Here is a 23,865-nt window from a genome sequence, read left to right as displayed (position 1 = left end):
AAAATGTTTTTTTCGTTGATCACAAGAAAAGGGTCCATTTATAATGAATAAAACAACAATAATTACGAGTATGATATACAATGTACATAAACCTACGTAAGCCTAGTAACAATCATGATTAATATTTGTATATCATAACAAAACATTAATAATAAGACCATAAATATTTCAACATTAAAAACTGCCTTTACGGTTAGTACATCTTTTATGCTGGGCCTGGAAAGAATGTGGATGTTTTGACCAACTTCACTGGACTGGTGGTTGCATTTAGATGCATCACACAAACATGTTTATCATACTCAGAGCTGCATTAATATGACCTTCAGAGCAGTTTCTCGAAAAACATTTAAGTGCACTACCTTCAAATATATCTAATGGGCAAAAGTAGCGGGGCCGGTCTGAAGCTCACAAAGCGATAATGGCAGGTGAGCTTGTAACTTCCTTACGGAGGAGGAGGAAGAGTATCTCGCAAGGCTGCCATTTCCCCACTAAAAAGCGCCTGGCGGAGTGGGCGGCTTGATCACAACCTCCATTAGCTAACAGAAAGAAACGGCGGACGGATCAGCGAGGCGAGCAGCACGTAAGGAACACAACATTCCAACCTCACTGATTCCCACTTCAAACACGTCTGGTGCTTATCACACAACATTTACAGTCACCACAAAATGCTGCGTTCAACTGCCCCGACAGTATATCAGGGGTGGGGAACATTTTTCCTTTCGCTTCTTTCCATTTCAGTTTGAACACAAAGTAGGATTTTGAATTCACCTTTTCGACCCATATCTCTGGGCTCTCACACGGAAATCACAAAATTCATCAAATATATGGTTAATTTAGAGATATAATTCAATTAATACAGACATTTTTTTCTTTCATACTGTTTTGTATGTATAAATGTCTCCCATACTGAAATAGCTATGGTTAAATTATTATTTTTAAAAATATGTTTCATGCCAGTCCAAAGTAGGAAGGACCTGGAGTCTGTCCAAGTTAAATATGCTCATGTAGGAAGATGGAGCCTGTCCACCCCAGACGTTAGGTGAAAAACTGGACTGATGCTAAGTGATCATACTGTAGGACATATACAACCATTCACAATCACACCGCCACTGAGTGGGAACTGAACCCACGCTGCCAGCATGGAAGCGAGTAAACCCCTACAGTACACCAACAGTCGCAACATTATTCAACTACTAAAAGTCACTTTTTGTTCCAAAGTCGCGATATTTTCCACTCATCAAAAGATTGATGGTTCACTGAGAGCACAAGTACAGAAGCTACAATAAAATGGAATGTTGACTTATTTCTTAAAAGGAATTAAATCTCTGGGGGCCATTTAAGCTGATTAGTTTGAGCACACATCTTCTTAATGGGAATCCCAAACCTTCCACCCAAATGCAATTATCCTCCTGAATATTATGACATTTTTCTTTTTCTCTGGGATGTGTTCAGGGACCCTGAAAAGCCACCATTGAAAATCCATGAATCCCAAACTCAGCTTAGAGCTGTGTTCAACATTGCAAGGAAGTAGGAAATATCCTACTTGCAGCGTAAAAGATTGCACTATAAAGTGTTCAGTGGAAGGTGAACAGAATAGCTAAAAACACACCTCCTATTTTTTTTACTGCATAAACATGTCGAATGTTTTCGTTGAAAATTTCACAGTGGCTGCTATAGCATACAAAATCATATTATTTTCAATATTTTGGGTGAAAAACTTTTTGGTCTGTGTTGCTACCTTGTGCGGCTGCTGTCGCTGTCGATTCGTGACAGGTTTGTTGCTGTTTGTGATGCCAAGACGATGGCCTAGACATATCAGTAAATAGTCGTGTTGCTGTTATATTTCACCCGGCATTTGCAAAGGCTAGACACGTCAACAGTCTTGTTAAAATGATCCCCCTTTTTAAAAAAATCCAGTGTTCAACAGAAACCAACGCATTGCTTCACCTTAAAAATCTCCACCTCGCCGCCATGATCGATGCTGATTTATATTTTATTTGGATTATTTTAAAGCACGGAGATGACATGCATGAAAAACTCTTGCGAGTTTATTAATAATAACATTCAATCCCGAATTAAAAATGAAAGGTCATTGGGAATTTGGAGTGTAATAGGATTTTCCTTAACTATATCAAATTAATCGATCAATAACTTGATGTATCGATGTGCACCAGTCCATAACAATGTAGCTTGATCGCGTGGCAGACACGTCAACATATTGTTTCAATAGATGGATCGTTCCACCCCTACTGTGAAGTCATATACAATAATGTTCCCCTCCTACAATGCAGTGGGAGGTGGCAGTCATTATAAAAAACAGACACCTGAGTCACAGAACCCACGATGTTGATACGGTGTGAGAACAAGCATAAACTCCGAGCCTCCCATGGTCATGCCAAGGCTGTGCGTAAACCGAAACTAATGTTTAATCCGAGGTAATTTTTCTTTCAAAAACATTTAGAAACTGAATTGTTCGCAAATTGGCTCACTCGCAAAATGATGTTCCACTTTCTTTCATTGTGCTCCCCCCCCCCGCCCCCCACGTTACTTAAAATATTTCAACCTTTCAAAGTGTCCTTCGGTCCTTTGAAAAGTGTTTATGAATGAGATATATTCTTTTATTCTTTCAATACAGCAACTACTCCATCAGTCTGACATTTTTTAATGAATACTATCATGGTTTGAAAGAACACCATGCATAAATTTGTCAAATTTTCAAGAGATAGCTTCCTTGAAAACCCTAGGGCAGGGGTGCCCATTACGTTGATCGCGATCGACCGCTAGATCGCGGACTGGTCCCGAGTCGATCGCGAGGGGTGTAGAGGAGAAAAAAAACAAACAACCGTTTGTGTGTCTTTGTGCATGTTAGTAATATATTTTTTTGTGTTCATGTACACTGCACCCTAATCATCCTATCAGTCTCATTTTCACAAACAGCATTCAAAAAATAAAATAAAGCAGGTAAATCTTTGACCTACGGTGGTGCATTACCTGCGTCACCGGAAGTTGCTAGCGCTCAGCAGTCTGCGATTGCAGCTCTGTGATTAGAGCTGTTGCGCTATATCTTTTATCATTATCATTATTCTCAGTCAGAGTTTGTTTCGTGTACAATTTACCGAGGGAACGGGCAAAAAATTGGAATCTGGAGGGCCGAGAGAAGCACTTTAAGACGGTCCAAAAAGTTTGGGCACCCCTGCCCTAGGGTATATTTGGATTTTAATTAAATTATTATATTAATTATGATCTCTAAAGATAAAATAAACACAATTAAATTATGATTGAATTAAAAAGTATATTACATGTTTTTTTTATGTTTAAAAAAAATATTGTCATTAATTAGGCGGCATGGTAGTCGACTACGGTTTGGCAGATGAACGGAAAGCTCTAAATTGTCCCTCGGTGGGATTGTGAGCGCGAATGGTTGTTTGTCTATTTGTGCCCTGCGATAGGCTGGCAACCAGTTTAAGGTGTACGCCGCCTAATGCCCGATGACTGCTCTGGCACGCCAACGACCCTTGTGAGGATAAGCGGATTAGAAAATGGATGGATTATTAATTAGGTGTTCTGAATAGCTACATTTTTTTTGTACGTCTATAACCAAGACAGGCAAAATTATTTGCAATGTGCTTGATTTAAATTTTAAAATATGTCCTCCAGACTGGTGCACATGTCCTGACACAATGGGACACATCTTTGAATATACTTACTGATGTGTAGAGGTGACCCTCCCCGTTCATGGCGATGTACAAGCCCGTCTTCACAGACTGGATGGCGACGACTCGGAGGCCCACGGGAATGAGGTTGAACAAAGCTGAAATCGACAAAATATCACCAACCATTGTTAACATCTCAACCTCAATTGTCAGGAAAGCAAAAACATGACTGTATCTTCCAGATGGGGTCTGGAAGCTCAACTCACATTGCGCAGGACTTCCTGTGAGTTTGCTAATGAAATGTTTGATGGTGTATCTGAGGCCCATCATGGGTGCATGGTTGATATAATGGTCCTTTAGTTGCTATCATAGAAGACATGTGCCTGCCTGTAAATGGCCTCTGTTTGTTCTGGTGTGAGACAAGAGGATATTCGATGTGAGGATTGAAAAGGGCAAAATGGTCACATAAAATAAGGTAAAAATATTATTTTGTTAATACTGTTCTTGCACACAGAAAATGGAATATGCATTAAACTGCCCTTTAGCTATTTTCTATGAACATATATAAAACAAAATCTGCAAAAATGTGACTCACCTTTGCATAAGTTTTTTTTATCTTTGTTTTTTGACATTAAGAGTCGTTAACATATTTTCAAAAATACTTAATCTTTTAAACTAATTTTAACATTTAATTAAAAAATGAATTATGTCAGTTACAATGAATTTAAATCAATAATTGTACTTACAAGAAATGGGTTTTATGGGGGCGGGGGGGGGGGGGGGGTCGGCGGGAGTTGTGTTGCAATCTTTCGCCTCTCTTTTAGACTTTAAATGTTTTCGGTTTTATAATTCAATGTGTCCGCACTTGTACAAATGGCACTACATCTCCATTCTCTTCTTAGGATTCAATACATGTCTGTAATAATTTAAAAATATCCTGCATCATCACTGTCCCCTGGGCCTTTTTAACCTATGTGATGTGACAAGTGTCACTTCTCATCTGTCTGACATTCTAATGTGAAGTGTCACTTGTTAGCAGCTAGAAAAGAAAGAGAAACAGCTAGCCTAAAGCTACAGTGCTACAATCAGCTACGGTATGAATACAACTCCTCACTCCACTTTTCCCGCACTTATTCATCCGTTCCCTGGGCGACCATCCGTTTGAGATGTTTTAGCATTTGTGATCCGTGGGCATAAATCAAGGTTAAGCAATGCTAATAATTAAAAAATAAAAGTATAGGAGGAGACCCCATTTGTGGACAAAGACAGAGCTAACAAATGTCCATTATGGAATACTAAGAAAGGGGAACTCCAGTGAAAAGTGTGGTTCTGTGCTGAGTGTCAGTTTCGCCATGTTTGTTTACCTCTTCTAGTGTATTTCTGGTGTTGCGTGCCAGTCACACGGACTTATAAACACACTGTGTCATTTTCGTCGTAGAGCCAGAAAATAATGTGAAAATGCTGCGGAGAAATCCATGTATTCAAATTAGGCTCACTTAGCGAGTGGCAAGTTAAAATGGTCGCCAGTGGCTTCACTTCTCACCACGGTGAGTAAGCGGTATCACTCTGCATACAAGTAATTCCTGTATTCAAAGGACCAAGATTCCTTGCAGATAGCGCATGGGCAGAGCACAAACCATTGTCCCGTTCAATGGAGGTATTCCGGTGTCTATGTACATCAAACAGAACCAAGACTCAGTGTGGGGCGGCTATCAGCTTAGATTGCTCGGGTGCGGAGGAAGTTACATTGTGTAACAAATCATGAATGGTTTCCTGTGTGATTTATACACTTTATAACATTTTTATTCACAGAAATTGGAAAAAAAAGAATGATTATTCTCCATCCAAGAACACCATGACAGCTAAAGAATGAACCAACTACTCACAGGAATTACTGCTGTCATCCTTGGTGCCATCAAGAGATCCATCGGGATTCATTTGCAAGTAGTAGCCCTGTCTGCAATATAACCTGGTCACTATACCCTTGAGCTGGGGATCTGCAGGGGAGAAAAAAATGGTAACGATTAGGTCAAACAAAATTTACATGGCACGTTTCAACACTGGCAAATTTGGACTCATGGATTGCCTGACTGCCAAAATGAACCACACAGCATCTTCTCTTGGATCTTTATGGACTGCATTCAAAGGGGGGGAAATATATTCAACACACTGCAAAGACATTGGTGGGAGCTACAGTGTGAGAGTATGGATTTTTTCTTTTGTGTGTGTGTGTGTGTGTGTGTGTGTTCACACGTGCATGCAGCTGGTGGGTCATACAGCATCAACATTACTCTTACTGCACAGACAAGCAACAAAGCCTCCGAGGAGGTAAACTTCTCCTGAGTGTAAACCTACCACCAAGCACTGGTGTATTTGTGTGTCAGCTGTAAAAAAGGATGGAACATGGCCACAGAGGACACAAAAATGCTATTTTCCCCTGCTGTCATTGTACAGCCCAAGGCACTTTCCGGTGGTGATATGTTGGCTGATGACATTGGAACAGTCTGGAGACCTTTCCTTGTGAGGAGATAACGTGGGTAGAAGTGGACGGGGGCACCTTTCAGCAAGCACAACAATGTGTAATGTTTAAATGTTTAAGAAAGTGGCGCTACAGTATATACTTTGTCTACAGGATATACTGTAAGGGCCATCAGAGTCAATCTGCGCAGCTGTTTCAAGCTAGCTGAAACACACACAAAAAAAAAACTTTGAAAATACACCTAGCAGTATTATTGGTCCACTCAGGAAAATTGAAGATTTGAAGGAAATGTGTTTGTATCAATGTAAAGTTGTAAAGACTTGACAAAACTGGAACTGTATGTGCAGTATGCATTTACGTACGTACTTTAAGTGTGTATGTATGTATGTACAGTATATGTGTACTGTATGTTATGTGTTAATAATGCTCATTTTAGTGGATTGTTAACTGACACAGTTGTGATTTTATGTACCGTATTTTCCGTACTATAAGGCACTTCAGAGTATAAGGCACACCTTCAGTGAATGGTCATTTTTAAAACTGTTTTCATTTATAGGGCACACTGCATTATAAGGCGTATAGAATAGAAGCTCCAATCGTGGCTCCAGTTGTGTTACGCATTCACTAGATGTAGCTGCATTACGGGAAATAACAAAACAATACAATACAGCTTTATTTATACAGAGCCCTGGCTACGATTGTGCTATGCATCAACTCGATGGAGCTATGCTAAAGGGAATACAATACAATACAGCTTTATTTATATAGAGCCTTTACAACCGCTGCAGCTGTAACAAAGCGCTTCACAGAACATTTAAAATACCACGTCCAAGAAATCACATTATTGATCCATGTATAAGGCACACCGGATTATAAAACGCAATGTTGGATTTTGAGAAAATTGAATGTGGAAAATACGGTACATCTAAATGTATTTCACCCAAGTGGCGTGAATAAGTTAAATTAAGACAAAAACGTAATGATATAATTTAATGATCACATGTGAGAATAGAAATCTTAGTGCCTCTTTTGATTTTCGTTTTTGGTTTGCTGTCGCCATATCCATCTTGCAGACAGAAAAAAAAAACAGGTGCGTAAGGTCTGCAGCAGCAACGGTAGCATCACAAGCACAGAGACAGAGATCATCAGCGAGCTCCTGTTGCAGCCTTCTGCTACTCGCTGGTGCCCACACGCCTGATACAAGCAACCTGTCGCACCCTGAGATGGATCAGAAACGTTCCCAAGGCAATAAAGTCCAATTACACAGATCAACAAGAGGAAAAATGATTAAGTCACTCTTTCATCACCACGCCTGATATATTAGATGCAAAAATAAATGTTACATCCGACTATTGGTTTTTTTGTAAGTCAGCATTTTTTAATTAAAAAAGAAATTGTTTGGAGGTCAGAGTCACCATGACCAAATATCATTTCAGAGAAATTCTCAGTGAAATATTCCCAAAATCACTTAGAAAGAAGACCACATAACACACCGGATGTAAGAAAAGCCACCAAATGAAAACAATCACATATATTGCCCATTATGATAATTATCATTCATACATGCATAGAAAAAACTGAAAACTAATAAATCACATTATAAAAAAATACAATACATAAAAAAAATCAAGCGAGAAGATGGACACAGTGGCTTTACTCGTATCGAGGTCCAATAAGCGGGATGCTAGTCCATTCATATATAAGTCCAGGACTGACCCTCATGCTCTTCACCGATGATGTTCAGAAAAAATGCTCACATATCTGTACCAAATGCAGAATGAAAGTCCTCCTCCCCAAAGTATGTTGGAACTAGCAAAGGTGTATCTCAGCCAGATGATTCTCTTCAACCAACGCAAGGAGGCCATGCCTTTATGTATACCTGCGTCCCTAGGAAGCAAATGGATTTGGACTGTAGTGATGTGTCGTTCGCGAACGAGCCAGCTCTTAGAGCCGGCTCTTTGAAGTGAACGATGGGAGCCGGCTCCTCATTGGGAGCCGGTCCGAATAGGAGCCGACTTTTTTTTTTCTCCTGTTTTTTCCCCCCTTCGGTTAAAGCCGCACGTGATTGGTCAAGATCCGTGGTAGAAGAGGAAGGGGAGGGTTTTACACACACACACACACACACACACACACACACACACACACACACACACACACACACACACGCGCGCACACACACACACACACACACGCTGCAGTTTAGAGAAGGGGGAGGGGTTAGAGAAGAGACACACACAGCAGCACACTGAGCAGCACGCAAACAAGACAAACGAGGAGACGAGAGAGTTAGTTAGCGAAAAAAACAACACGGTGGAAAGCGGAAAGGTGAGAAAATGGATAGGAAACGCAGTGAAATTTGGACTTTAATTGATAGTTCAAAGGCAGCGTGTAGACTGTGCAAGGTTAAAATATCCCATTGATCAGGCTCCACAAATAACCTGCACAGGCACATCAGAAAAGATCACCCATCAGTACAATTTGAAGAGAAAAGACAAGCAAGGGAACCAGCTATTAATGAAGGTGCTAGTGTGTCTGCAACTGTTGCTGCTGCTGCAATGTCACAACTGCCTAGATGTACAACCCAGAGCTCTATGAGCCACTTTATGCAAAAAGCTATAAACCAGCAAAACAGAACACAATTGACGAGGAACTGGGTAAAATGATTTTCAGCCATTTTGTGTTGGCTGTGTGTTGCCGCAACATCTGAGAGAATCTTCTCCAAAACAGGGCAAATATTAACAGAGAGGAGAAACAGGATCAACCCCTCAAAGCTGAGGCACTTGGTTTTTCTTCATGCTAATCTTCGCGAAAGACAAGTTAAAACTTTTACCTGGGTGCTGCTTTCTTCTTTTTGTTTTACAAATTTTAACTTACAATTTGTTGTGTGGTATTCAAAGCTTACTTAGTAGTTTTACTGTAAATAGTTAAAAGCTTATAAATATACACATTCAGAGATTGGAACTTTTTGTTGACCTTGTTTTGATATGGGTCTTTGTACTTTGATTTTATTTTTGTAGCACTCCATGTTGTACTCCATGTTGAGTATGTTCAGAAGAACATACATAAAGCCATATAAATAATAAATATTTGATATACTGTCTATTTTTTGCATTAGTAATTCATTTTACGCATAATATTACGTTATTTTTGGTAGTAAATTAATTTAAGCAACAAAAAAACTGAGGAGCCATTTGGGAGCCGAAAGAGCCGGCTCTTTTTTGGGAGCCGAGCCAAAAGAGCCGGCTCTCTAAAAGGAGCCGGAATTCCCATCACTAATGGACTGGGGGCTGTCTGAAGTTGAGAAAACACTGCAGACACATTAAGCATTATTACCAAGAGGAACTTGGGACAGCAAATTCTGTCCCAATTTTACTGGCACGCAAAATCATGTGTGCATTTGAGTTCCTTGTTCAGCAGAGATGGCCATTTGAAGTTCTTGAAGACAGCAATTTCCTCTTTGCTACAACAGTTCTCAGACTGCCCATGAAAAGCAGGGTGCAATGTCTCCTACATGTATTACATCCACCAGGCTGCAGAAGCATGCAGCAACTGCGACCATGCTGAACATGGGGGACATCAAGATCGAACAGCAGGCTAATTTTTCTAGCTATAACATAACATTCCTTCATGAGGTCTGTTGGTTCCCCCAGAAGCCATGCAGCATAAAGTATTTAAATTTGCCGCCCCCTGTTCCAGAGGGTGTGTTTCTTTTTTACATGACATTAATATGCTGTACTTGGAACTGTTTCCACCAAAACAGTTCTTGACACCAATGATAAAGAATATGGAACCATGCTCAATGGTGGTGCATCTTTAACTACTGCCGGAGCAAATCAGCATGTCATCTATCACAGCATGTGTCAAGTCTGACCTTTTTTTTCTTATCCAAAATTAATCTAATCTGCATGTACCTCTGTCAAATTGTTTTGTTTTGTTTTGTTTTTTTGGGGTGGGGGTGAGAAAAAAAACCGAACAAACGATATTAATCATGAATGATTTAATTTTGGACATATTCATTCTGACAAGTGTGGAACATTTATGCGTTTGTCTTTGATGATTCCTGTTTTTGTTCACTCTGCGGATGTGTGCGGATGTAATACTGTCTAGCATTTCCTGGGGAACAAGCCGGTAATTTATACTAAAGCATGGTGGATGAACAAAGATAACCTACCCCAACTTTAGGCTTTGTTCATGGTAAAACATATCATGTACTGTATGTATAATAATTACGGTACTATACATGTATTTAACTTTTGTCCAAAGACACCAGCCATAAAGGAGATGATGGTTAAATGATGCTAGTTGTCGCAGCATAAACGGAAGGTCCGTTAATCAGTTTTCTGGGTTTGGTCAAGTGACGCTCAGCATAAATCGGGCTCCGTATATCAAATATGATTAATGACATTTTGAATAATGTTTGAAGCCATTTTTACACAGTGGCAATATGATGAGATCATCACCTATAGTTATCACGATGAGTACAAATCCATATCGTCGCTGAGTCAAAACCAACAGGTTTCTGCTTTTACATACAGCAGTATTCCCTGAATGTTTGAAGTGGGAAGAATATAGAGATTGCGGTCTCAGCTTTGACTGCAGCTTCCTCGGCCATCTTAAGAGTGCCCTCCAAAACCAGTTTATTCATCTGAGATATTGCATTGAACCACAATCGTTGAATACATATTTGAACAATTCCATCAATAATTATGGCTGGTAAATTGTGAACAAGGCCGTGCCATGTGAATGTATCTAAATACTTTGTATATGGAGTAAAGTATCCAAGTATCTACCGGTAATAATAATTAATTGCGTTAGACAGCGAGTAAAATGAGGTCGGATGTAAACAAGATCTGGAACGTTAGAGCTGGAAGGGAGTGTGCACCACAGAAACTAGTCTAATGCTCCTATCTATGAATCATAATATAATAATCTATGGCTTAATTGAGCCAAATCATGAGAGCAGTGAGATTACAGTCGTGTGGGGAGTGTAATCAGATTTACAGGTGGCTAATCCTGCCCCCAAATCTGTGTGATCATTAGCCTCATGGACGCTATCCTAACCAGATGTGGTTGGGAAAAAAAATAAATTAAAAAAAAATTACTAAATATGGATGTACAAAAATTATTTTTCTCCTAGTTATTTATTACTAGTGTAATGTGTTCTGACAAGGCATTTGGAGTAAATTACATAAAAATGTGACAATTAACTTTGCAGCCAGATCAAAATCCCAATTTCCATGCACATACTAACAAACATGGACACCACAATTCCAGAAATATATAAAAATGATTTTAAATTGCAATTTGGAGGTTGACCAAGATTCATGATAGTCCACATTAAAAATGATTCTTATACTTTGTGGTTGACACAAGTTTGGGGAAATCCAATTGCTTTCAGGAGAAATTAGTATTACATTACCTCTTACACCAAAATTCGAACATTTTGTTGGAAATAAAATCAACTTTTTAAGCAAAATCCAAAGCTGGCTCTTTTCTAGCCATGTCGACGCATGAAAAACATGCCCCAACACACTCTAGAAATATGGACAGCAAGCAGGAAGAAACATGGGGAAAAGGAAGAATCACAAAAGTGAAGGTAGACCACGTTCCACTCTATGACAAATTATAAAATGAACGTTGTCCTCGAGATATTTGTCCTGAATAGTTTCTGCAGGTGTCAACCAAACCAACACATGAATGCACTAACAAACTTTGATCTCAAATAGGGAGCCACAAAATCCTCCCTCAAGGCCTGCAATTAGCCCCAGGGCCTCGATTTTGAGACGGCCGGTTTAACGCAGCAATGGAAAAATGAATGGCATATAATATATCAAGGATGCCCTTATGGTTTATGTAAAGTGTTGTATTATTAGCAACAGTTATCCTGAAAAACACTGTATGTACTGTGTTTATATGAAGTTTATATGAAGGCCACCATTTGACTGTAGAGGTGATATTTTTGATTTATAGTACATTAGTTTCTATGTGAGAGTGTGTTGGCAAGATCTGGTTGGAAATTTTTTTTCAGTACAGAATATACGTTATATTGTGCAAGAAGAGAGTGAAATACCGGTTAAAGAATGGTGCGTGGCAATTGTAGTGGGCTCGAGCCAAACCTTAAAATGAACAGATGAGTGCATCATCTGTGTATACACGCACACACACACACATAATCTAGATGGGTGAGGCTTTTGCGCTGAGGTGACAGAGGACGACACCAATCTGCATCTGCCATTTTGAAGCACCCTGACCCATCTGCAGATGGGTCCCCGATCTGATATCACACACACATAAACAGAGATAAGCCATTTTAATCCCCATTGGGCCTGTGAGGGCAACATTTGAACCCTGGCTTCCTCCATTCCAACAGAGTACACTGAAAAACTGTTAAATTTACCCAATTTTATTTAATCTAGTGGTTGCACACGGTGCTTTCTACCGTCTTTATTACCGATTTGTCTTACTGTTTATTGTGCATGTTAAATTGCTCCATGTACAGCACTTTGTATGCAGCGATGGCTGTTTGAAAGTGCTCTATAAATACAGTTGACTTGACTTGCACGAAAAAAAAAATCATCTGGATCCAAATGCAATTGATGGATCCAGGTTACTTTTTTAGTGCAGCCACTTGACAAAATAAAATTGACTGAATTCAAGAAACAATTTTTTTTTCAGCGCACACATGACATTGCAATGACAACAGCTGCACCGAGAAATGGTCAACATGAATAACTCAGAGCTGCGATGCATCCCCTGTGCAACAAGTTCCATACATGATGCAGGCTAACTAAAGTGAATTACTATTCCGCATTTTTGAAATTTTTTATCAGAAAAATATTCCGAATGGGTGGGACGGTGTTTGACTGGTTAGCAATACACAGTACACAAGTCCAGGGTTCAAATCCGGGCTTCGGCCTTCCTGTGTGGAGTTTGCATGTTCTCCCCGTACCTGCGTGGGTTTTCTCTGGGTACTCCAGTTTCCTCCCACTTTACAAAAACATGTACAGTAGGTTTATTGATCACTGTAAATTGTCCCTAGGTGTGATTGTGAGGGTGAAGAGTTGTTTGTCTACAATTGTTACCAATTCAAAACTAATCATTTAAGCAGATACAGAAATATTTTATGGTGCTGATTTACAATTTTAAAAAATGTCATGAAATTCTAGGTCCATATTCTGCTGGGAGTGGGACACCAAAAATCAATATCACCATGTAAACTATATATCTACCAATATAGAGATATTGTTTATTGCAGTGTAGTGATAATATTGACCAAATCATTTCATAGATATTGTAGCATTACTTCTCACTGAACTTTGATACAGCAAAGTCATATCCGAATAAGGTTTATCAATGCAAAACAAAGTAAAGATTGACATCTGTGCTTATAAAATATAACTTAACTGTTGTTTGTGTTGTGGGTGTGTTTATAACACACTTTTCCTCAGTTAATTAGACAACTCGTTTTTTTAAATTTGGGCTACTGTTATGGTTGGACACGGTTCTACTTTGAAACTTACATGGACGGTGACACATTGTGACGTATCACAGATGATTTTACCGGTACATACATGTTTAATGTATTGCAGTCTTGTGATAGTATTCTGAAAATATTGCAATATCATCGCATTCCGTCCCATACTGTCCAGAGCGGACGAGGTTGCAGGACAAGACAGCTCTTTACATGCGGCAAACGTTTTATCACCTTTTTACGCACGTGCCCAACGCATCAACGTGAACATGTGTTGCCTTTACAGGGAGTGACATTCAACCAGTGGCTGCGTGGCCGAAACTTGCACCTTGTCTCCGTAGCCTGCGCTTCCTGAGGCCAAAGATGCGCACTTTGGAGAAGATGTCCACCAGGTTCCCGTTGCACAGCCCCTTGTTCTTGTTGGGGCTCCTCCGGCGCCGGTTGGTGGAGGGCCTGTCCAAATGCTGCTCCCGCGCCTGCCTCTTCTGCCGGATCAGCCCGCTCGCGATGGCAGCGGCCATGGCTGCCCAATATCACCCCGGGACCCGCGGTGTGCGCACAAAACGGCTCCCCTTCCCGGCCACCGGGTCACGGTCCCCGCATGGTGGCGGCGTGAGCACTCCGCTCCGGTCCGGTACAGTGTGAAATGTCACCTTATTATTTATTCAGAATAAGAACTCTCCCCTGCTGTCCGAAGACTACATGCTAAAAAATGAACCGTGTGACTCATCCAGAAAATCGTGCGTAATTCCGCATGAATGGATAAGGTGGAGGAAAGAGTCTTCAAGAACTCCCGCTCCTTGAAAGAGGTATCCAACAGAATACTCCCGATTCACATTTTTCTAATACGAAAAAGAAATATGGAAGGGAAAAAAGATCCAGTTGTGGCTTGCAGCGTGCTGAGAGGCAAATGCACTCCTTTTTTCCCTCCTTTTCACCAGCCGGGTATGTCCTCCCTCCTCCTCCTCCTGTCAGACGAGCGCGCGCGTTCACGCTGCTGTTTAAGAGACGCTCGTGCATGTGCACACAAAGAGCAGCGATCGAGACTGAAGTTTGTTCTGGCGCGACACGTCCGAATACGTGCGGCAAACTTGTACGGTAAAGCGATTTTTCAAGCGTGCGCAAGAAACTCCGATGCGACAGAAGCGACCTGCCATTAATAAAGAAAAAGGACAACAAATAATATCAGAGAAGACCACACACACAAACTGATCCCAGAGCGGTACAGATTACGTGTGCACAACGCGACAGGCTGCATACTAAAACGTGTGCACAAACAATGAGATGTAAGACTAAAGTTTAAATGGAAGCAGGTGCCCTTAATCGTTACGTATAATTGCAATCAACAAGTCACCCCCCCCCATGTGCCGCATTTTATAGTTTGATTAAAAACTGCACCTGGATCCAGATTATTTTATTTCATTTCACGCAACCACTTGACGCAATAAAATCGAGCAAATTCAACACACTTTTTTCTCCACTGTATATTTACGGAAGGGTGTACCCAGTGGTTAGCGCATCAACCTCACAGTGCAGAGGTCATGGGTTCGATCCCGGCTACGGCCTCCCTGTGTGGAGTTTGAATGTTTCCTCCCACATTCCAAAAACATGCGTGGCAGGCTGATTGAACTCTTTAACATTGTCCCTAGGTGTGAGTGTGAGCGCGGATGGTTGTTCGTCTCTGTGTGCCCTGTGATTGGCTGGCGACCGGTTCAGGGTGTCCCCCGCCCACTGCCCAAAGACAGCTGGGATAGGCTCCAGCACCCCCCTCCCCCCCGCACGACCCTTGTGAGGATAAAGCGGTTCAGAAAATGGATGGATATTTATGGAAGCATTTCGCTCATAACATACTAAATTGATAAATTTAAATCTTACTACTCTGGTCCCTGGACTTATGAGTTGAAGTTGTTCCATGACCATGCTTGCAACTAACTTTATATAGTATATAGGGACGTATTTTCCCATGTCCCTGACTCAGAAAAGGCACACAGCTGTTTGCCACAGATTTGATTATACCGCTTGAATGTAGTATTATTGTTATTATTATTATTATTATTATTTTCAGTCATTTAGCATGGAGTAATCATGCTAATAATAAATAATATCACTTTACTTTGCAGAAAATATGAAGAAAAAGATTCCATTTCTTCATTATCCAAACCACCCATCCTCATGAGGTTCACGGGCATGTTGTAGACTATCGCACCTGTCTTCAGGCAGATGGCCCCATTTTTTCCTGGAATGTGGGAGGAAACCAGACTACCCGGAGAAAACCCACGCAGGCACAGGGAGAACATGTAAACTCCACACAGGAAGGCCGGAGCCCGGATTTGAACCATGAACCGCTGTACTGTGTACTGCTAAGCGGTCGTTCACCATGCTGCCCAAAAGAAAAATATTTTATAACATAAATATTTGTGATATAAATATGATAAATAATACTATACACAAAATAATTACATCTTATTTAGTATTAATAAGATTCATCATAAAAAACAGGGTTTTTTTTTGTTTTACTGCAATTGCACTTTCTTATGCTTTGTGTGTTTGCACTGTGACCTTTAATGCATATAATGCACTCATACATATAATGCGGATGTATGGTAATCGAATAATATCTCAGCGCAATAATACTATTGTTACATCTGTATCAATGATGACATCTGCTGCAGGTGAAGTTACATTGCACCATATTTATTCCGAACAACTTTTATGATGCATCATAAACAAACAGAGGACACCCACAGGCACACACCGTTGTTGTCTACAGCCTTGCATCGAGTTGTCCTTCAGTCCAACTATACAAAAAGCCCATCTTTGTCTACAAAGACTGCGTTTCCAGCACCATGGACAGCAACATCCACTCAGGAAGGATACCAATGGTCAGCAAGTACATCACTCTCTCTCACCCCACCTTCCCCTTCTTTATATATAAATATGAAATTCACAATTTACAGCAGCAAAGTTATGCATTATGAGACGATCTGATTCTGATATATAGATAGATAGATAGAGATATAGATCTTCTCTCTCTCTTTCTATATATATATATATATATATATAGCTATATATATATATATATAGATAGATATAGATATAGATATAGATTTATATTCATATATATTCACACACACACACACACAGAGTACATATTATCAGGACACGCGTACTGGCAAGGGTAATAACAGCTTGCCAGAAAATCACAGGCATCCAAATTAAAACTCGAGAGAGCCATCTGCTGTTTGTGTCTGTAATTAAAAGCTCTAGGCTACAAAGACGAAAGAAGGGGGTTGTCCCAGGGGTCACCACATGCACCTGTTGTACTGTTATTGGACAAAGAGAGCTGACGGTTGAGCATTTGCAATTTCATTCATTGTCATCCGCTCTGATTAAGGAAAGTCTTCCCAGAGATAGATGGGATATGGAAAAAAACATTAAGCTGAACAGAGCTGATAAGGGAATTAAAAATCACACTAAAAGACTTCTATAGGCCTTTTTTTTTTCACTACACCCATGTGCTCGCTACTATACACGTGCAGTGGCTGGAAAGCTGCATCGACTGGAGGATGCAGTTAAAGGCTGCAACCGGCAGCGGACACTGTCAGACCGTGACAGAGGCACTCTCTGTTTAATCATAGCAGGACAGAGTGCTCTGCTTGCCTTAGTGTGGCAAAAAGGAAGAGGAGCGAGAGGTACGGGCGAGCAATCAAGCGGAAGACTGACCTTTTATGACACGGACCGACAGACATGATATTTCATCTCAGCATTTTTTAACCCAACGGAGAACAGAGCACGCACGCAGCAATTTAAGACTGTTAGCATTGAACATGAACACCATAAACATGGCTATCAAATTTCAGGTGCGAAATTTACACTAAAATGATAATTGGGGCAAATTTTTGAATCCAGATGAGATATTGCAAATATTTGTTGTTCTTCTTATTGACGCCTTATTATTGGACCGTTGTTTTTTGTTTCACTTGTGATTTCGGAGGTTATTAGTCAATTCCTTGTATGTGTGTGTGTGTGTGTGTGTGTACATTACAATATTACATTTATATGGTTTCACAGTCAAAACAGCTTTGAGGAAAACCATAACGCCAATGTGTATCTTCAAAGAGCCATGTGAGTTTGTGGCCCCTATGAAATCCACCAAGCAAGGGTTCAAAGGAAAGTGGCCACGCCCCTTTTTGCCACCCAATCATCCATTTTCAACACGGCTTATCCTGAACAGGGTCGTGGGGAGTTGCGGGAGCCCATCCCAGCCGGAATGCAGACTACAGCCTGAACTGGTCACCAGTCAGTCGCAGGGCACATGTAGAGACAAAAAAACATTCACACGCACATCCACACAATCACTGAGTGGCAACCGATCCCACGCTGCCTGCACACAAGTCCGGCGAGTATAACACTACACCATCAGCGAGTGCCCTTTTTGGCAAAAATGTCAAACATCGGCAGGCCGTAGCTCCTAAACCCTTGCTCCGATTGACCAAGAATTTGTGATTTAATGTTGGGCCATCGATATCAACAAATACAAATAATGATTTCACTAAAATAAAAATATGCTTGGTTGAAATTTTATTTTGATTGATTTCATCAGCACGTATTTTTCATGTATGCATGTATTTCGTCCGTATTTCAATATTTTGTCCATTTTTCATCTAGGAACAGCATGGCTCGATGCAACCGCCCCAGGAGCACTGATCAAAAAAATGTTGACTGTCCCACGGGGTACAAATCACAATGCTTCACAAATGACGCTTTGCAGCAAGTGGCCACGCAAATATGTGTTTTTGTTGTTCTGCATCGCAACTCCCGATTTTACAATTCTAATAGCCCACAGCTCAAGACTGGCATCTTGTAATTCTTTCATCAGTCCAAGGGCACAAATGACTTCGGGTTTTGAATTCGACCTAACACACTCCCCGTTCCTGCACTGTCAGCCTCTAGTTAGCAATTCAGACAGACAAGTAAGTGGGCAAGACAGGCATATGCACAGTTGAAATTTACATCATAAAGATGGGAAGAGAAACAGGGAAATGAAACAGGCTAAAAAACATCGAAATATCTTATCATGATAGTTTCAAGTGCTCCCCTTTCCTTCTCGTTTTATGGATTATTCTGTATTCGAGCTGCGCATATGCAGACTTGATTAGGCAGAGGAGAGGAGTTCGTGAAACGACTTTTTCTGCCTTGTTTTGAACAAAATGAAACAAAGTTATCCCTGTGGAGCAGAGAATATGAAAAGGCGAGAGGAAAACAAATTGTTTTTATGAAATCTACCAAAAGGGTTCAACCATTTTCACAGTGACACAAAATGTGGATGCCTTCACTAGTTGCTATAGCCCTACTGTCAGCGTCAACTGAGGAAGAGGATATAGAAATGAAATGGAAGGTGACACAAACAATTCATCATGAGTATGAAAGCAATTGGTATCATGAATAAAATGAAAACGATATAATAAATGGAGATGAATGTTTTTAGCAAAAGAGCATAATCCTCAAAAACAAGGGTTAATTTGTCTAATGTTCCAAAATGTAAACTTTTTAGTGATTGATCAAGATTAATATTCCAAATCTTTGTAGGACATGGATGTGGAGGGCCCAATGATGAGTTTCCTTTGGGCCCCCAAATATTTAAATACAGTATACAATGTATGTTGCAACGGCATTTGGCGGTCTTCTATTTTGACATACAAAACCTGCATTGGAAATGAACGTGTGGCTGTTTGGTTCCTAGCCGGATTTAAAACTGAATGACTATAAAGGTGCGATTAAATTATTCAGGAATACAAAGGCAACATTATATGAAAGACCGAAAAAACATGCAGGCGGCATAGTTATTAAATTCAATCTTAAGGATCAGCTATGTATTAATTCGACATTCTCAATTTCTGTGACGGCCCAGCACAACAGAAAAGAGATTTTTTTTTTTTTGCAACTTCCACACACACCAGGGCAACACCCACATGTGGCTTCCACCTAAATCCTGTCCAGGAAAAAAAAAAAAAAGCAATCAAGACGTCGACAACACACGTACCTACATTTTTTTTCCTCCTGCATGTAAATGCACGAGCCTCCATGACGGTCCCATTCCAAAGCTCGCATTAGCCGAAAGCCTTCCCTCCTGATCCCCAATGCCAGCATTTATACCGCCTCTACACGGCGCTAACATGGTTACGGCTAACTTGACAGGTGACCCCCCCCCCCCCCCCCAGAGCACTTCGCTTTCATTTGTTTACAAAGTGCACCAAATACATATGCAATCTTCATGTTTCATCATATAAAACTACACGGTATGAATATTTTGACACTTTGGTTGCAGTTTATGACCAGTTCTAGGCGAATACAGGGCAACTTTGAGTGCAGGTCAAGTCAAAGAATACGGTCGTTGCTCTTTGATGACGAGGTGAATCTCAAAACAGAGAGGGATTAAAATTCCACAAGATTAATCATACCGCCATGGAAAAAATGAAAAGGCCACCCTTGTTTCTTCAGTTTAATGTTCATATTAAATGCCTGATACAACGAAAGGTTTGTTTGCACCAATATATCAATTAAAACAGAAAAAAGTTCATGAGCGTTGAATGTAAGAGCTGATCGAAACGTTTTCTTGATAATGATCAAAATTACGTCATACTGCAAATAGTAAGACATTTGAAGCTAAAAACAGTGCTTTCAGTCATTGCACGATTTCTTTCATGTCAGTTTGTCACTTGATACACTTTTAGTGGCACCAGACATTAAAAACACAGTGGTGCCTAATTGTTTTTTCCGAGAATGTATCTGCTAAACATAAGGAAGAGAAGCCAGGCAGAAGTCAGAAGGTGGCTCGACACAGGCGTGAGGTCTGCATCTGCAAAAACAAGTACCTACAAAGTCGCAAATAAAAATACACTTCCCCTTTTGCTTGGAATATTTATTAAGAGTAAGTTATCTATATACGGTTGTCAGGCAGGCTATGAATACGTTACTATGCGTGGATGTAAAATCGCAGTATGTAAAAACAAAAAAACGCATAGATGCAACAGAATCTGCTGTGGGCTCTTCTCATCAGGACTGAACGTTCTAATCCAATCTGCGCTGAGGAAATGACATTAGCGTGAGTTCAATGGCCTGCAGCGACGCCACAACAAAATGTCAGCCGACACAAGTCGGATAAACAAGCCAACTGATGATGATTCTTACTGCGCCGCCTCCAGGCCGCGTTCCTTCATCGCTGCTCAATACAGGCAACAGATGCCTGAACTACACAACATATGAATACATATGACAGCATGGGATGTATTGACTCTGTGCTCTGTCTTTGGCTTTTCTGTGGCATGTATTGCAAAAGAAGGAGCAGCCTCATCAAGGGCTGTTGAGTGAGGAAAGGAAATTTACATAGCAAGTTATGCGGGCAAGGTTTTCTGGAATGAATGATTTCCATTCACATGATTTCTTACTGGGATTGTTTTTTTTTGTATCAGAGGTTGAAAATGAGATGGAATTTTTAAAGTCAAAGTTAACGTAGCGTGTTGGGTGTTTCCATTTTAATGTGGTTGTAGACTTCGACATGTTTATATAACGAAAATATTTTTAAAATTATCTGTCTACGTATCTCACCGCGCGTTAATGTTTTTCATGATGACAACAGTTAACTTATTTTCGATACTTGTGTCACAGTGTCAATGTCGGTTCAAACATAAAAAAGAATTAAACCACTGATGTTAGCACTGTCTATTTATAGAATTTAAAAAAAATTTAAAGGTTAAGGTTGAGTGTTTTGTTTCAGTGGTTGACCATGGCTGACGTTTCTACGTGCAGACCATCAAGTCAACAAGTCAAGTCAACAGTATTTATAGAGCACTTTCAAACAGCCATTGCTGCATACAAAGTGCTGTACATGGAGCAATTTAACATGCACAATAAACAGTAAGACAAATCGGTAATAAAGGCGGTAGAAAGCACCAAACAGTAAAACCAAGAACAAATCTATGTCATGCTGAGTCGAATGCCAAAGAATACAAGTGAGTTTTGAGGAGGGATTTGAAGATGGGCAGCGAGGAGGCTTGCCGAATGTTCAGTGGGAGGTCATTCCAGAGAGAGGGACCAGCAACAGAAAAGGCTCGATCCCCTCTGAGCCTCAGTTTAGTTCTTGGTACTTCGCATCAGGCGGAATGCTTGTACTTCCAAAATCATCCCTTTCCAGGAGATCAACAAAATGGCGTCGTCAAAAAGATGAGGCAATTTTCATCTCTAAAGACTGGTCAGTAATTTGTAAATAATAAAAAAACCCAAACAAACAAAACAATAGTGCGCAGCTACTTGTGAACTGACCAATAGTTTCAACTCGAGATTGTTGAAGGAGATTGACCTGCCAGCAAGACAATAACCCTAAACAGAAAGCCAAAACTACAACGGAATGGTCCATATCAAAGTCTACTTGTGTTTGAATGGCTCAGTCAAAGTCCAGACCTAAATCCCATTGAGCAGCTTGGTAAGATTTGAAAATTGCTTTTCACAGATGTTCTCCATCCAATCTCGCTGAGCTCGAGCTCTTTCGCATAAAAAAAAAAACGAACGTGCAAAATTCTCAGCTTTGTTTGTTCTTGGAAGGTACTATTATAGGCACTAGAGCAGGGGTCACTAATGTGTGGACTACAGGAGTAACCCGCCAGTGCTAGGACATTGTGATTTGCAAGGACAAATGATGATTTACTGCGATTGGCCGGCAACCGATTCAGGGTGTCCCCCACCTACTGCCCGAAGATGGCTGGGATACACTCCAGCACACCCCGCGACCCTTCTGAGGATAAAGCGCTTCAGAAAATGGATGAATGGAATTATGATTTTAAAATGCAAACACTGGTAGTTTTGTGACATATCTTGAACATGATCAGAGTCTGAAAATTAAAATAATCAATTATTAAAAATAACACATGCTCGTATGATTAAAGGTAATCTAGACACATATGTAACAACAGACGTGTCAATTTGATAGCCCTTCACATCAGTACAAGTGAAGTAGCTCTCACTCCCAAAAAGGTTGGTGACCCCTGCATGAGAGGGTCACATTCAATTTTACGTCATAGCTTTTAAATGTGCCGAAATGATGTTTGAATAAGGACTGGAAAACTGTTCAGTTCAAACATTGCCTGTATTTCCAACGACATTCACTTAAGAACGGTGCCCGCCTATAATTCACTGCACCAGGGAACGATCCAGAGGTGGCGGCGGACATGGTGACCCCGACCGCAAACCTTTAACTCGCCAGCTCATCATCTTGTGAGCATGTGTCATAAAATCATTGAAATGTACATCCCATAATGGCTGCCAGGCACTCAAATGTGCCTTGGGAGACGATCTCGAGCCACATTACAATTTGTCTCACTCTCGAGAGTACGATGGAGCATTGCCCAAAGCCCCACCCCACCACCCCCCGCCCTTCCCCACCCAACAGCATCAGATGAAAGCCGAGCCTGCGGCGTGGTGCCCTCACACAGGGACGCTAATGAAACGCAGCAAGTGCCACTCAAAAATAGCCCACTTGCCTCTTGAATTACCTCGTTCATACTTACATTGCCATGATTGGCTGCCCCCATGAGGAAGGGAACCAGTGGACAAGCTTTGAAGGAAAGATGATTGGTTACCCTGGCAGCATCCTGATTGAAGTGAGATGACAACGCAATGACCTGATTACGATGCCTTGAGACAAGAACGCTGGACACAATGCCAAAGAGATCCAGGACATTTATTTCCAAGTCAGAATTGTATGCAAGTGTGTGCGTGTATCTGTGTGTGTATGTATATACAGTATATATATATATACATATATACATACACACACACACACACACACACACACACACACACACACACACACACACACACACACACACACACACACACACACATACATACAGTACATACATATACACTTGTCAATCAAGCAGCTTAGTCACAAAAACATGTCTGGGACTTTGTTCCCGCACTTTCACGCCCTGTGTGCCACTCAAACATTCCAGAGAGTTCGAGCTCAAAAAACAACAGTCCACAAATTCTGCCAAGCAACTAGCGACAACACAAAGATGTCTCTTTGACGACCCTGCGCCTGCACGACATGTCCCAAGCTTGCCATTGATCAATTCTGTCGAAAGAAGTTGCTGCGTTTTCCTGTTCCTACACAGTCAGCCCTAAGTTTGCCATTCAAAGAGTCCAGTGGCATATGGCCTATTTTTTTTTTATTGGACTTCAGGGTATGCCCCATGAATTATGCT

General features: G+C 40.7%; 1 protein-coding gene across 3 annotated transcripts in view; it reads right to left on the bottom strand.

Annotated features, from left to right (window-relative positions):
- The window catches only part of fgf14 (fibroblast growth factor 14), a 90,764-nt gene that overhangs the window by 14,957 nt on the left and 51,942 nt on the right, over positions 1-23,865 (bottom strand). For 2 of the 3 annotated variants that reach the window (XM_086124369.1, XM_086124371.1), the window contains exons 2-3: positions 5,540-5,650; positions 3,708-3,811 (exon numbers count right to left, since the gene is read on the bottom strand). In XM_086124369.1, the coding sequence (XP_085980495.1) occupies positions 3,708-3,811; positions 5,540-5,650 (215 nt within the window). Of the gene's footprint in view, positions 1-3,707; positions 3,812-5,539; positions 5,651-13,931; positions 14,481-23,865 lie in introns of those variants that run through there. The other variant, XM_086124370.1, reaches the window with a different exon arrangement.

This window comes from Hippocampus guttulatus, chromosome 11 (assembly GCF_054856545.1).
Source record: "Hippocampus guttulatus isolate MCC_2025c chromosome 11, RoL_Hgut_1.0, whole genome shotgun sequence".
NCBI lineage: Eukaryota > Metazoa > Chordata > Actinopteri > Syngnathiformes > Syngnathidae > Hippocampus > Hippocampus guttulatus.
This window is presented reverse-complemented; position numbering and strand designations above follow the sequence as displayed.